The 16,919-nt window shown below is 39.4% G+C and overlaps 2 gene segments (V, D, J or C); both read right to left on the bottom strand.

Moving 5' to 3' along the window:
• Positions 1-1,278: 1,278 nt before the first annotated feature.
• Positions 1,279-5,354, bottom strand: LOC142987990 (immunoglobulin heavy constant mu-like). The segment is given in 8 exon segments: positions 1,279-1,344; positions 1,537-1,679; positions 2,138-2,476; positions 2,587-2,892; positions 3,021-3,305; positions 3,426-3,722; positions 4,628-4,721; positions 5,204-5,354. Coding segments are annotated over 7 exon segments (1,479 nt in total).
• Positions 5,355-7,941: 2,587 nt separating this feature from the next.
• On the bottom strand, positions 7,942-8,373 carry LOC142988025 (immunoglobulin heavy variable 3-23-like). The segment is given in 1 exon segment: positions 7,942-8,373. A coding segment is annotated over 1 exon segment (432 nt).
• Between the last annotated feature and the right edge of the window lie 8,546 nt (positions 8,374-16,919).

Below are 16,919 nucleotides of genomic sequence, written 5' to 3'. Positions count from 1 at the left end.
ACAGTCATTACAAATATATAACCGTCATTCTATATTTGTTATGACTCAGCACTGAAAAATACATTAAGAACAGGATAGATTTTAAGTCCCTTTTAAACCAAATGTGTTGACCTTTTTACCCTGAAAATGTTTTATTTTGGAGACAAACAAAACAAGAATTTTAAAGGAGCAATCATTTATTTTAGAAAATTATTCTAAAAGCTGTATAAATGTATTTATTATGTATTTAGATCACATAAATTATTATCATGATGATTTATAGAACAGAGACGTTTGTGGAAAAAAACCCTTTTTTTTTGTGAGACTAAATGTTTTGTCCAGTCTAGCAAAACATGAAAAGTCTAGAAGTCCAATGAAAGCCAATAAAAAAGAAATTACAATTACAAAGTCTACTGCCAGCACCGTTCTATTGTAACTGCCTGATGCTGATGTGACTTTAATTTTCATCCACTCCATTTGTTGGTATCTTCCATGTTGTCATGCAGCAAAGCATCTTAAAATGAACGTGTAGATTTCCTTAGTAACTGTTCTCACCACTAAAAAGGAAAACACATCAAACATTTATCTTATATGCACTGAAAACATTTATTATGCCATCCAGTTCAACACAACGAATACATCTAAGCTTAAATATTGCACATCCACTACCATACGCTGTAGTCAATGTACAAAAGAATAAAAAGAATAAAATACCATATGTATATGAAGATCTATCTATGCTATGGCTGTCATATGTAATTGCAGTAAGACAATCAGCACAAACACTTGATATACCAATGGACACACACCAAAGGATGTTTGTCTTGTTTCGAGGAAGGTTATTTGTAGCTCTGACTGTTTGTGTGTGGGGTGGGGGAGGGAGGGGAAGCTCTCTAGGGAAGATATCTTTAGAAGCCACAGGAAACACAAATACCTCCTTCACTTAACTGATAACAGAAGTGAGAGCACAAAAGACCTCAAAAGCATTTACAAAGACAGTATCATACCAAGTTGGAGTCATTTACACGTTTGAACACATGTTACATCTGTATTCAGTTGTCTCTCCCCCTTAGTTTAAGAAAGCCCACTTACAGACATGGCCATAAAAGCCCAATAATAAATGTGGTGATATTTACTTTACAAACTGCCACAGATACATCTCATTTACATATCAATGGAATGTTAATTAACAAGTTGAAAGTTGTTACAAAAACTAAATCATTCCTTAGCAACATTAGGTTTGGGTATCATTTCATATAGGAAATATAGGTAACTTTGTTTTGCTAGTTTTTCTACGACTTCCATTTGTAAAAACAAAAAATCCAAAATGCCGATCGGCTACGACTCCCTTTACTGTCTCTGCATCTGAAAGAAACAACGAAAATGTAGTTAAAAAACAACTTAAAACTACAGCTAAACAGTTACAAATAAAAAGCAGTCACCCTCGCACTCGTGATTAACCCCTGCAGGCCCCCCTACAAATCTACAGGCTGTCCCCGTCTGTCCCATATTGTTCTTCTTATTGGTGCTAGAAGCTGCTTCCTGTCATTCGTTTACCTTGATCAGGCTGAATATCATGGTATAGGAGAGAGAGAATATGAAGAGGAATATGAAGGACGAGGCTGTGGACCACAGACTGCTGAACTCATCATAGTCCACGTCATTGTCTGTGCAGTTTAGAGCACAATCCGTAGGCAGCTCTACGAAGGAGAAGGTACATGAGATTAGCTGAGGTATTCTGTAAATGTGTATGTGTGTGTGTTTTATATTAGTGAAATTATACCAGAATTTAATCTTGGAATATGTATTATAGTATTTATAATATAGCAATTAAACTACTTGCATGATCAGCATGTGTGAAACTGAGTACAGTATGTGAGCTCTCTGCTGACACAAACCTTTCACTTTCTTTGCTCTTACTTTGCATTTAAGTCAAATCAAGGACATTCAACAAAAAGCGTCTCCATGCTGCAACATTTATTGAAACACGTATCACACTGACAATGCAGTGACTTGCACAGGTACAACATTAAGCACATAACACGACGACAAAAACCAAAGTGACACGTACAAAGCCATCACAGAGTGAACGTTTTCCACAGAGAGACAGAAGGGCAACATACACAAAAGACCACGTCTAAAGGTGAAGCCTATTTACTTTCACATGTGTTACGCTGCTCCTTAGACACTCCTCTTGGTTTGACAGCATAATCGGCGCCAGCATACCAAACATTGCAGGAGAAAACTACATTCTTTTCCCACTTCTCCTTGGTGGTGGTGTAAACATTTGTAACCGAGAAGCCATTTTGGGTCTCCCTTGGTGGGAAGGTGATGCCGTCAGTGTAGCTCCCAGTCTTATTGCCAACTTGTTCTGACCAGGTGATGTAGTAATCACACTGCGAGGCACTGGAGACCAGACACACCAGACTGACGGAGCCTGATTGGCTGATTTCCTCCTCTGGAGGCACATAGACTGTTACTTTAAGGTCCTTTCCATCTGAAACAGATATTTGGTTTACCATGGAGGCTGATATATGAGCCTTATGCCTATATGACATGTCTGTGTGTGTAGTTTAGTGAGTATAGTAACATCAGATGGCAACATACCTCCTTTGTGGAGAGAGAGATCTTGAATAACTGGTGTCATGTCCTCCCACAGGGCATAACAGCGGACTTTGTTAACAGTGGCCCAGTCTCTGCGAATCAGCGTGTTGGTTTTGCTGTAAAGTTTTCCTTCCTTCTTTAGCGGTAGATTTGTATCACTGCTGACATTTTGCCCATCAACCTGCCAACTGATTCTAGTGTTGGATACAATGTCGTTGTCCACTCCAGTAATGGTGCATTCAAACTCTGCCTGGTTGTTCTTGAAGATCATGTGTGCTCTTGGAGGATGCAGTGTCATTGTCACAGGAGCTACAGGAGGGAGTGACAGAGAGAGAACACACGTCCATGTCCACATGACAGGAGAAAGACACCATTCTGTCCTAATCCTTTCAATGCTAGATTACTTTCAGATAGTGACAACCTGGCTCATACTGTACCTGTTGAGGCTTTCTTTGTAATGGTTTTTCCACTGTGAATGACCTCACAGCTATAGACATCGTTACTGTCCCACTCTGTCTTGTTGACCTTCAGGACACTGACAGCAGAATGGAGGGAACCCGTTTTCAGGGTGGACCACTTGTTGAAACCATTCAGCTCTTGGTTATTTTTCTTCCATTTGACTGACAAGGTTACAGGGCGAAAGGCTTCAATCATGCATATGAGGGACTGGGTATCTCCATTTGGCACTGAGAGTAAAGTTACTTCTGGGTGAAATACAGAATCTGAGAACAAGGGGAAACATAGGTATAGAGGTCATTCATTGTCAGATATAAATATCAAAATGATTGTCTTCAATGAGTATATAAATCTTAGAAAGACGTAACATTTTTACTATCACATACTTTCTACAGTCACTGTTTGAGGGGTTCCTTCATGATTTACAGAACAACGAAAAGAGCTCCTGGAATCCCATTGAGATCTCGCTACGTGGACCAGGCTGACCCCCGTATAAGCGTTGTTCCTCATAACCGAGGGATATTGTTGAGAAGACAATTTGCTGCCACTGCTACTCGTCCACTGAAAAGTGACAGCTTCTGGGTAGAAGCCATATGCGAGGCATCCCAGTGTGATTGTATTTCCAGCCCCAGTGCTGCATTGATGCAAAGGGACCACAGACGGTGGTGTTGTTGGGGTTTGAACTGTGTAAAGAAGTTGTAAAAGGTGTTATAACACATGAATACAAAGACATCTAAATTGTAAAAAAAAAAAAGAAAACTAAATGCACACAGATATTTACATTCAAACACAATTTATCGAATCTCTCAAACTGCATTTTTGTCACTGTAATCATATCAACAATATTAGTATCACTATGTTTCAACATGCATCTGCTGTAGAGATCTTTGAAAAATTTGGAAATTTCAATTTATAATTTCACAAATTACAATTACAATATACATTTGAAATAATTAAAAAAAATGGATTAATGGCAAGTTGCAAAAACAGAAGACTTATCAAATCAAAGTTATTTTTGATTTGAATAAAGGAAGATTACTCAAGAAAAACATTAACGTGACACAGTTTGATCGACGTCCACAGGACAAACAATTAATTATTTGAAAATGTAACGTTTTCAGTGAAATAATTCATTGAAAACGTTCCGATGATCAAGTTTGACCTGTAGTATATTTGCACTTTGTCGTTTTAAAACAAGTTTCTTGAAAATATTTACTTGCTGGTGTCTATTCAATTGTTAAGTGAAGGACGTGTTTTAGATTTCATATTTAACAACTATTGTTTACACACAGTATACTAAAGAAAACAAACTAAAGGGTAATAAAGGCTCTACACAGATGCAGACATTCATCACCAGCAGTTACATTTTACCTTCATAAATTAATATCAAACTGTATAGTTACGGGGTTTTTTTCAGCTTTCTAAAAACCTGTTGCATCAAATATCTTTCATCTGTCTAACCTTAACCGAAAACCACAAAGACACCAAATCTGCTCTCTACCCTCAGGACACTTGACCTTGACACTTTCAAGGTATAAATGTAAAATATCCTGGTGAACAGTAGATATTCTGATCAAACGTGACTTACCTGAAGAAACGGTGACTTTGGTCCCACGACCCCACAGGTCAAAGTAACACAGTGATACATCTCCATTCAGTGCTTGAACAAAAACCCTGAGCATCTAAAAACCACACTAAAACTTCAGTAAATGCATGAAATAAACAGTAACATGGTTTATCATGTGGGTAATATAATATATTACAGTCATCCTAAATGTTTTAATGTTTTATTGATACATGAGCAGATCTATAAGTAACATTTACTGGAAGACGTATTCTTTTATCTGTGTAATAACCCAAACTTTTGCCTACTAAATAACTCACAAACATCATGACATAACCGTTACGTCATGATATAAAGACAAGATATACAAATGTCTTTTTCCTTTTTCCTTTTCTCATCACGAATGTGCATAAACTTGAGGTTTTTGCACTTTGGTTTTTGTAAAGGCATCTTTCTTAGTGGCCCATCCCATAGTGCCACAATGATACACACTGATACAAAAACCAAACTCCACTGGAAATCTCTCATGCACAGTGTTTACAATAGTGATATACTACGCAAACTACAGTATATAGAAGGATTAAAAGACATATTTCTTACCTCGAGGGCTCTGCTATAAATAGAACATTTTTCAGTTTTCAGTTGAGCTCTGTTTTCCTGTTGTATAAGTGTGTAGCTTCCACACACTCACAGAGTTCTGCTGCTGGGTGCTGACTGTAGCTAAAGAGCATACTGTATACAAGAAACACAAATGGATAATGGATGGATATTTGGGTGGATGAGTGGAAAGAAAATGTAGGAATAGACTGGCGGGAGGTCGAGCGGTTAGACATGCAGACAGACAGAAGGATGGGTGGGTGGATGGGTGGGTGGATGGGTGGGTGGGCGGCTGAATGCTCTGTGCTTGACTTGACAGAGTACAGGAGGGTGAGAAATTTTGTGAGACATTTACTAAGTCCAGAATGTCTATCAACATTAATTATCATTTACACTCAGTTTATCATGTTTGTGACTTGACAGAGTACAGGAGGGTCAGAAATGAAGGATTTTGTCCAGCTGCTCAATCTACTCCAGCCACTGTGGCTTTCGAGCACAATAATAAACAGCAGAGTCTTCGGTCTTCAGGCTGTTCATCTGCAGATACACCTGGTCCATGTTGTTGTCTCTAGAAATGGTGAAGCGGTTCTTCACAGACTGGGAATACGATATAGTGCTACCACTCGGAGCAGAAATGTAGGCGATCCATTCCAGTCCTTTCCCTTCAGCTTGTCTGATCCAGCCAATATGAGCGTCATCATCTGATATTCCTGCATATGTACAGGTCAGTTTGTGAGAGTCTCCATGCTGCTTTACCACTGCTTCAGACTGAGTCAGAGTCTGAAGCAGTGAATGAAAGATATGTTGCGTCCTTCACCAGTCAAAGCTGACAGCATTAGAAATGTGACACACGTAGCTGAAGCCATGATGATCTGCTCAGGAGTCTGATCTCACTTCTTCAAATACAGAAGGAACACAGCAGGGTTTTGCATCGACTCCTCCTCGCAATCATGAATAGTCAAAATATGGTGTGTGGCCATCAGAGTTTGTGGTCGCTTCTCTGGAGTAATATCTTTGTTCAAGAGATGTAGTGCAAGAGAACAGTGCAGGAGTTGATTCAGTTTCTTCTACTTCTTGGGATTTTATTATTTTTTTCTTGCAAACAGAACCCATTCATGGCAGGAAAACAAACACATAATCTGATAATTAGTCAATTGATGACTTGCAGGATTTCTTTGATTTGGACTGATTCTTCTTGCAGATGAGAAGGCAAACCACCATCAGATCATCAGAACTTAGAGATGACTTGAGCTCCTTCATAAAGATATACATGATACATCTTATCCTATAATTGTATGCACAATGTCATGTAAAATGTTTGCTTCAATAAAAACAAATAGCACAAAAAATAAATAAAAAAATTATTCCACCAACAACACCTGAGGAGGTGCAGTGTCAGGAAACTGTATGTGGATTATAAAGGAAGAACATTATGGACTTGTTGTGTCTTTAACATGAACTCAGTTGTTTCTGAGGTCATTTTATACAGCTGAAGCTTTTCATGATTCAAGACAGTGAGTGTTCTCAAAGTTTGAGTTCAGTAGGATTTTGTACAGCTGCTTCACAACTTCAGTCACTGTGGCTCTCGAGCACAATAATAAACAGCAGAGTCTTCAGTCTTCAGATTGTTCATCTGCAGATACACCTGCTGTCTGCTGTTGTCTCTGGAGATGATAAACCGGCCCTTGACTGACTGAGAGTAGTAAGCAGTGCTACTATAATGATTAGCAACCCACTCCAGTCCTTTTCCAGGAGCCTGTCTGATCCAGCCCATCCAGTAGCTGCTGAGCGTGTACCCAGAGACTGTACAGGTCAGTTTGTGTGAGTCTGCAGGGTTTTTAACCACTGCTTCAGATTGTGTCAGAGTTTGAGCAGCAACACCTGTCAAGATAATAAAAGATCATTATATACATTGAAGTGCATTCTTGACATCATTGGAAACATCAGATCCAGATGTGTAGAGCTTCACCTGCCCAGCAGACAGCTAAAAGCAGCAGTGCTGTCCTGTAGTCCATCATGCTAAAGTGTGTGTCCACTGTTCTCTGTCAGCCTCTCTGCAGTCACATATGTAGAGGAGGAAGACATCCAAGTTTTGCATTGACTCCTCCTCACAGGGAGGAAGGACACAACTGGACTGGACTTTGCTCTCAGTTGCTGTTTAGTCAAAATGTAGAACAGCAAAATTATTTTGTGTTCATGTATTTACATATAAGAAACATACAGGATCTTTTTATACACAAAGCCTTTGTCACACAGCACAACAGCAAAGATCAATGGTTGATTTTTTTTGTCATTTCATGGCCATCAATGTACAACAAACTCAATCTACCCTTCATAGGTTTAAACAGGAAAATATGTTACATTTGTATCTGGAGGAATGAAACTATTCTCTAAACTTCTGTCTCCAGTAAAACATTATAAAATATTAATAATAATAATAATAATAATAATAATAATAATAATAATAATAATTATTATTATTATTATAATTATAATTATAATTATAATTATAATAACCATAACATATTAGTACAGCTCAGCTTCATGGTGAAGTTTTGGATCAGTTCATCTATTTATTTGTTTATGAGGCAGTGTTTGGTTTTGTGTAATTTACTGTATTTATTTCTACATTATATATGCTAATTACACAAACAAATCAATAGTTCAATATAAATAGTTTAGAAAAAAGAGAGTGGGTCATGATTAAACTACTCTGATGTCAAATAACTGACAACAACTGACTAACATTCCAGTGCTTCAGCTAAATAGAGGAAGTGGTTTGTGTATGTTGTCTCTGTTACTGTTTCCCACTGTGTTCCTCCTGCACAGTGATACACTGCAGTGTCCTCGGCCTTCAGATGGTTCATCTGTAGGTAGACTTTCTGGCTGGAGTCGTCTCTGGAGATGGTGAATCTGCCCTTGACTGACTGGGAGTAGTAGGTGGAAGTACTACCTGTGTGTATGAAAGCGATCCATTCTGGTCCTTTACCCGCAGCCTGCCTGATCCAGTTCCACACTGTGCTACTAAAACTAAACCCTGAGGTTGTGCAGGTGAGTCTGTGGGATTCTCCAGGTGTTTTGAGCACCGGTCCAGACTCGGTTATGCTCCAACCTTTAACACCCGTGCAAACAAACAGAGCAGCAAGCAAGAGCGTTAGCTTCATGTCAGCCATGTTTACAGCGTGCTTAGAATGTCTTCAAAGCAATGAAAGCCCTTTAAATATGATGGGAGCTGTCTCCCTCACACAATTTGTTTATTGCAAACTCCTCCCACATCTCAGCCAGCATCTGTGATTCCATGCATCTGGAGCAAAATATCATGCAAAACAAAAGAACATGTGAGTGTTTACAGTGGTGGTGTTATTAGTGTTGGTTATTCTATTGTTCAATATCAGGTTCTGGTTGATTTTCACTTAATTCCTTTGCCTAAATATGAGAGATATTCTTAATTTATTAACTCTATCATCTTTTGTTGATTTGTTCATGTGGACATTTCACTATCAATATTTTTCTAAATATGCGATATTCATTTCATTTTTTATTCTATATCTTATTCCAGCTGTAGCTCTGGTTAGTATTTTGGGCTTAAGAGGGAGAAATATCAAACTTTGTACCTTATTTAAGGATTCAAAGAGCTGTCAGTGATGTGAGACAGTGAGTGTTCTCAAAGTGTGAGTTCAGTAGGATTTTGTGCAGCTGCTTCACAACTTCAGTCACTGTGGCTCTCGAGCACAATAATAAACAGCAGAGTCTTCAGTCTTCAGATTGTTCATCTGCAGATTCAGCTGCTGTCTGCTGTTGTCTCTGGAGATGATAAACCGGCCCTTGACTGACTGAGAGTAGTAAGCAGTGCTAGTATCATGAGAAGCAACCCACTCCAGTCCTTTTCCAGGAGCCTGTCTGATCCAGCCCATCCAGTAGCTGCTGAGTGAGAACCCAGAGACTGTACAGGTCAGTTTGTGTGAGTCTGCAGGGTTTTTAACCACTGCTTCAGATTGTGTCAGAGTTTGAGCAGCAACACCTGTCAAGATAATAAAAGATCATTATATACATTGAAGTGCATTCTTGACATCATTGGAAACATCAGATCCAGATGTGTAGAGCTTCACCTGCCCAGCAGACAGCTAAAAGCAGCAGTCCTGTCCTGTAGTCCATCATGCTAAAGTGTGTGTCCACTGTTCTCTGTCAGCCTCTCTGCAGTCACATATGTAGAGGAGGAAGACATCCAAGTTTTGCATTGACTCCTCCTCACAGGGCGTGAAGTTGGTCTGGACTCTAACTCGTGTTTGGTGAACTGTGAGTAGTGCTTGATTGTACATCTAAGGAGTTTGGCCGCCCCCTACAGGTTCAAGTAGAGACGACACAATCTCTGTATAAACGTGGAAAGGACTTTACAACTACTGTATATTATTGTGAATTCTGAATGACTTTAGGTGACATTTAGTTGTTGTTTATTTCCTACAGTACTGCAGAGGTCAATGTTTCACATTTATAATGTTTCTACAAATGTTATCGAGTGTTGTTTGTATCAAATATACAGCGTGTCATCATTGTGAATGGTTGAACTGCTCACTCAGTAGATCTTTTGTGCTTGGTTATTCATTAAGCAAATTGAATTATATATGGATGTTCAGTCTGTATTCATGGTGATGTAATACTTTATACTGTGGTAAGTAGACATTACAGTGGAGGGAGGGGAGGGAGGATCGCTCTTTGAAAAGCTCTGTGATGATTTTGTTCAGCGTTGCTTGCTCTTGTGTCACTGTGCCTCACGAGCACAATGATAAAGTGCAGAGTCTTCAGCTTTCAGACTCTTCACCTCTAAGTACACAACATTTCGGGAAGTGTCTTTGGTGATGGTAAACTGGCCCTGGAGACTTTGGGCAAATATTGTTCCAGTTCCACTGTCAATACGTCCGATCCATTCCAGTCCTTTTCCTGGTTTCTGACGAATCCAGTGCAGCCATGCAAGAGGAAGTCCATCCACCTTACAGGACAGTGTGACGGACTCTGCGGCGCTCCTGACCACAGCCTCTGAGGAGGTGAGGGACTGGCCACCAACAGCTGAGAGACACACGCAGAGTTTAGATGATGGGAAGACAGCAGGCGATCCATTTTCCAACAGCGAATAAGTACTTCACTCACCTGAAATGAGAGCCAAGAGGAAGACACTTTCCACAGCTGCCATGGTGGAAACCTTACTGAATCTGCCACTGCTGGAGATGAAGAGATGTGTGATACGGACAGACTGGGTGGAGACTGTGGCTCAATCCTCATATTTGCATTGTTACCAGTCTTGATCTGGAGGTACTTAAAGATCACAAAGACAAGCACTGTTTGTCAAATGGGCAACAGCTGATAGCGTGTGTGGAAATAGAGGAAATAGAGGAAAAGCAATCTTGAATGTTTTCTTCTTTCTGAATTATTTCATTGTTAAAAACATATTTACTCAGATGTAAAAATGTGTTCTGTTCATGTTACAAACTTTGGTGCATTCAGTGTCACCCTAAACCCATTTTGGCATTTGCTGATAATAGCTGGATGCCAATTTTACACTATGGCTCTGTGGTTTGGGGATTCAATGTGACATTTACTGCTACTCAAATACTGCGATTTGTATTCTCAGCCTCGTCAAAAGTGATTTAATCTAGCAAACTCCATTGATCAAATATGTTTCCATTCGTCAGATGCTTTGGAGTTGTCTTTCTGTTTTGGTGTGTTGGTTTAAATGATATAAACATTAGTCAAAGAAACTGAAGAGTGGTCAGACAAAACTGTTTTATTTGTTTTATTTTTAACAAATAAAGTTGTGCCTCCATAATAAAACATTGCCCTCCATGTGCATCTTTCTTCCTGATCAGTTTAAAGTGTGAAAATACATGGGCTCCTCCTCTGGTCACTTTGTGCATCAACTGTGCAGACACTGAGGGGTTTTTGTGCAGGTCCACTGATGGTTTGTATCATTGTGAGTCTCTGGCACAGTAATACACAGCAGAGTCTTCAGGCTGCATATTCTGTCCGTTCAGAGTCGCTGTGTTTGTAGACGTTTCCAAGGAGATACTGAACTTGTTTTTAAGTGAATCTTTGAAGAAAGTGTAATGAGTACTTTTCATTCCAATCCACTCCAGTCCTTTCCCTGCAGGCTGTCTGATCCAAGCTGCATAATAGCTGCTAAAAGAATACGTGACCTGACATCTGATGGTCAGCTGTTGACCTGGCTGCACACTCACAGAGGCTGGCTGTGTCAGCTGTTCACACCTCACACCTGTAAAGAAAAACATGTTCAATCTTCAGTCGGTGTTGAACAGAGTGAGACCTATAAAAGAGTCTCAGTGAAACTCACAGGATCCAGCAGACAGCAGCAGCAGCAGCAGAGCTACAGAGAACATGGTTGGTATTGAAGGTGATCTGCTGGGAGCTTCTCTCCTTCTGCCTCAGCTGACAGCATGATAGGAAGAGTTTATAGCAGACTGGAAGGAAGTTCACTTTGCATAGAAAAGGAAACTGACAGGCTATAAAAGAGGCTCCAGGTCAGACTGTCCTATTACAAGCAGACAGTACTTGGATTGTGTGTATGAGTCATCTTTTAATATTTCAATACTTCCCCCAGAAAATGAGTTTATTTTTCATACATTAACTGAAACTGAATGTGTTGCAGGTCCTGCTGTATATGTTTAGATGATAATGTCCCTTACTCTTTATTTGTTACGTACATTTGAAGTGTATCAAGTATGTCACAGAAAGGAAAAACAAGATAAATGATTAATATGTGATCATGCTCTTGTCTCAGACCTTCAGTTATTATTCAGTTCTCAACTAGTTTTAACTTGAAGGCTCCTTCATTTCAGATTATTGGAAAATTACTGGGATTCACCATTGTAATTGTTGTTGTACAGAGTGTTGCTCTCTCCTGTGTCACTGTGGCTCTCCAGCACAATAATAAAGAGCAGAATCTTCAATATTAGAGGTTGTTGTAGTGTTAAGTATGGTGTTGATGTGAAGATACACCTGCTGCTGTCTGCTGCTGTCTCTGGAGATGATAAACAGACCTCAGATTAACTGACAGTGCAGCTCCTGTATATATACCTAAGTATAAAGACATTAACTATATGGGTATGTATGATGGGTATATCAGCTCAGTGTAAGTATGAGTACAGTAGGACTTTGTCCAGTTGCTCAGCTAACTTTAGTCCCTGTGGCTCTCCAGCACAATAATAAAGAGCAGACACAGATTAACCTCTGATTATTTTTTATGAATATTGTCTCTATTGATTATGGCAATTTTCATCAGAGATTTCTATCAAATCCAGCTTTTTATTTGTCCTATGCTTGTCATTATAACTCATGATTATAATATTCATCATTACACTTTCGTACATGCAACGTTGTTCAACCATAAGCACAGCTGTTTCTTTCACACTGACTTCACATCAACTAAGGAGCAGTCCTCATTGTCTTCATTTACACCTCCTGCTGCCCCCTGGAGGTCAATATATAAAACACTTCTTTGGGTTTTTGTAAAGCCTCTCTCCTTGTTCTCATCACTGTGAGTCTCTGGCACAGTAATAGACTGCAGAGTCCTCTGGCTTCAGGTTGGGCAGTCTCAGATAAAGCATGCTGTTGCTATCATCTCTTGTGATTTCTGCACGTCCTTTCACACTGCTGGCATAAGCTGTTGTGCTTCCACCGGTGCTAATATACGCCAACCATTCAAAAGCTTTTCCTTCAGCTTGTCTTATCCAGCCCATATAATAGCTGCTGAAGGTAAAGCCAGTACCCCTGCAGGAAAGACTGAGAGTTTCCTGAGGCTGTTTCAACACTGGAGTGGAGGGAATGGACTCCATAGCCTGGCCATTCACAGCTGCCAAACAACAAGAGAACAGACAGAAGGTGAGAAAAAGGAGAATAAGGAGGAACTGTAAAACAACCAAAAACCTTTTTTCCTCTTTCAAGCAGCATGAAGCGTCACACACTCACAGGGCAGGAAGAGAGCTGTCAGCAGAAGGCACAGTTTGTTGGCCATCCTAGAGTTGAAGATGTGAAGTCAGCTGCTCCACACAGCACAGTGAGACAGCCAGTCAGTGTGAGGACAGATGTAAGCACTCTGCAGCTCTGTATTTGCATTGTGATGAAGGTCAGAGGTTATTCAAATACACCTTTACATACAAATGATGACATCACAACTGCCGGTGCTCCTGATCTTTACAAAGTGCACGCAACCAAAAACAGGGAGGAGGGAGTGGCTACAGTACTGCCACTCATGTACAGCTTCTCTGTATCTGAGTGGATTCAGTGTTAGTCATGTTTTATCTGTGTTGTTCCTGAAACCTGAGTAGCACAAAAATATGAAGAGTAATAATTGTAAATATATATTTGTAGATATTATTATGTTGATCTGCAGGATAAACTCCATATCTCACAATGTAACAGCAGGTCATGTTAGAGTTTACATCCAGCCTTGACTTTCTCTGATGTGGATGACATCATCATGTAATATTACTCATTTTACTACGCTGTCTGTTCAATTCTTTGTTTTTTTAAATTCTCCACTTTCACAATTTTATATGAATGTCTGCATGATTGAATAACATTCAGTGGCCTCTAACATGTTAAGCAGGGAATCAGTCTTGAATGATTGTGAGGTCTCATAGCGCCTCCTCTGGTGGGTTTGTGGAACTGTGCAGACACTGAGGGGTTTTTGTGCAGGTCCACTGATGGTTTGTATCATTGTGAGTGTCTGGCACAGTAATACACAGCAGAGTCTTCAGGCTGCATATTCTGTCCTTTTATAGTCACTATTCTGGCAGAAGTGTCTCTGCTGTAACTGAATTTGTTCTTCAGAGCTTCATTTTTATAAAAGTCGCCTCCACCCCACTGATGGAAAATCCAATCCATTGGTTTTTCTTTGCTTTGTCTGATCCAACCTGTTGCATAGCTGTTATCAGTCAAAGAATAACCAGAGACTGTGCAGGTGATGGATAAAGACTGTCCAGGCTGAACGTTCACTGAGTCTGGCTGGATGAGATCAATACTGTACACACCTGTGGAAAGAGAAGAAACAATAAATCTTCATCATTCCTCTCACTGCTCAGTGTCTGTAATGTGCGGTGGTATGAATCCACTGGAAGCTACTCACAGGATCCAGCAGACAGCAGCAGCAGCAGCAGAGCTACAGAGAACATGGTTGGTATTGAAGGTGATCTGCTGGGAGCTTCTCTCCTTCTGCCTCAGCTGACAGCATGATAGGAAGAGTTTATAGCAGACTGGAAGGAAGTTCACTTTGCATAGAAAAGGACACTGACAGGCTATAAAAGAGGCTCCAGGTCAGACTGTCCTATTACAAGCAGACAGTACTTGGATTGTGTGTATGAGTCATCTTTTAATATTTCAATACTTCCCCCAGAAAATGAGTTTATTTTTCATACATTAACTTAAACTGAATGTGTTGCAGGTCCTGCTGTATATGTTTAGATGATAATGTCCCTTACTCTTTATTTGTTACATGAATTTGAACTTGAAGTGTATCAAGTATGTAAAGGAAAAGTAAAACACGATAAATGATTACAATGTGTTGATGCTCTCAGACCTTCAGTTATTTTACAATTCTCAACTAGATTTAACTTGAAGGCTCCTTCATTTCAGATGATTGGAATGTTACTCATAGATGTGCGATTTATCATTGCTAATGTTTTTGTTTGTGATGTAGACCAACACAGTACTTTTCAGATTACTTAACTTAGTAAATATATATTCAGAAATATTTGTGTTTACTTGACTACACATCCAAATTAAAATATATATTTGTAGTCCATTATTTTCCAACCTTTGATGATGGATGGATATTTAGGCCACTGTGGTACAAAAAATTAAAAAGAATTGCAATGTTGGCAAAAAAAGTGTCAATGAAATATTTAAGATAAAAAGTCAGAAAGTGACAGAGATTACATAATATTATGGTAATTCAGATTAAGTTCATGCCGGAATCAAAAGTTCTGAATGTCACCAAGAGGAGAAAGAGATTATTTTACTTTCAATACTTGAGTACTGTTATTATCCACAAAATACTTTTGATACTTGAGTAGAATTTACATCAACATCTAAGTTCATTTTACTCAAACATTTTTCCTCATTGATGTCTTTCACTTGTAACAAAGTCATTTTGGAATGAAGAATAAATGATGAATCTATACTTTAACACAAGTGCAGCTTCCAGGTTCTTGCTCCTCCATGTTGTATCTGTAATAGTTATATTTTCCACATCACATGAAGTTCACCTCACAGTTCTGATTCAGTGAACACATTCATGTGTTTATGCTCTTCATCATTATTGACGGTGATGAGTCAAATGTTGCTAAAGAGACTTTTTGGAGATTTCAGATTGTGTCAAAATAATGTTTCAGCAGAATCTGTATTGTGCTTCATTCCTCTCTGTTGTAACTGCTCACATTATGAGTTAGAGAGAGAAAGGTCAAGATAAACAGTGGTGTGATGGCGCCCCCTCTGGTGGCTTCGTGAACAACTGTGCAGACACTGAGGGGTTTTTGTGCAGGTCCACTGATTGTTTGTATCATTGTGAGTCTCTGGCACAGTAATACACAGCAGAGTCTTCAGGCTGCATATTCTGTCCGATCAGAGTCACTGTCTTTGTGGACGTTTCCAAGGAGATACTGAACTTGTTTTTCAGTGAATCTTTGAAGAGAGTGCCACCAGTATTTTTCATTCCAATCCACTCCAGTCCTTTCCCTGCAGGCTGTCTGATCCAAGCTGTCCAATAGCCAAGAGAATAAGAGACCTGACATCTGATGGTCAGCTGTTGACCTGGCTGCACACTCACAGAGGCTGGCTGTGTCAGCTGTTCACACCTCACACCTGTAAAGAAAAACATGTTCAATCTTTAGTCGGTGTTGAACAGAGTGAGACCTATAAAAGCAGACAATGCTTGGATTTGTTTCAGAAGTTATCATTTAATATTTCCCTATTTCCTGAAGGAATTTTGTTTACTTTTCAAATATTTGCTTAAAATTGCACTCTGTATGAGTACTGCACTGGAGTCCTGCTGTATGTGGGCTGATGATAATATCCTATACTCTATTTTTGTGCCAGACTGGTTCAGGCCCAGAAATGACATCATTCTTTGTCTGAACATTGCAGTAACACTCCTGCCTTCAACAAACTATTTGAAACTGAGTTAAAACTGATAATAATTTTTTTTATACGGTTTCACATTCTTGTCTCAGATCTTCAGTTATACTACAATTATCTACTGGTCCCCGATACATTCAGGAACCTTGACTTCAGATTACTGACAAATTATGATTCAGGGTCAATGTGCAATTAATGATCATTATCGTTTTTCCTTTGAACTATCACATTCATGTTTGTTCACATCACAGCAAAGGTTTCTGAAAATGTTCATGCTCTTAATTAACTGTATAAAAGTCACTGTACAGCTCTTCGTCAAAACGTGTGGATTCGTGTTGGTCTGTATCCCCACCTAGAGGTGAAAACGATCATGGGCACGGTGGGTTCTACTCCCAGACATGTTGGTTGTATTGATTTCCTGCATTTCACTTCGGTGCAAAGGTAAAAATGGCTGACAGAGACGGAGCAAGTTGACTTCTGTTTTTCTTCAATCGGAAGTCACTTTGGTGGTTTAGGTGCAGTTTTATGGAAACATATCATGAAAGCCCACGTAACAGGAAACAAACTAACTGCAAAT

Source organism: Genypterus blacodes, unplaced genomic scaffold (assembly GCF_046128005.1).
Source record: "Genypterus blacodes isolate CSIRO-AG114 ecotype Tasmania unplaced genomic scaffold, CSIRO-AGI_Gbla_v1 ptg000291l_1, whole genome shotgun sequence".
NCBI lineage: Eukaryota > Metazoa > Chordata > Actinopteri > Ophidiiformes > Ophidiidae > Genypterus > Genypterus blacodes.
Note: the sequence above shows the minus strand (reverse complement) of the source record. Positions and strands in the feature narration are given on the sequence as shown.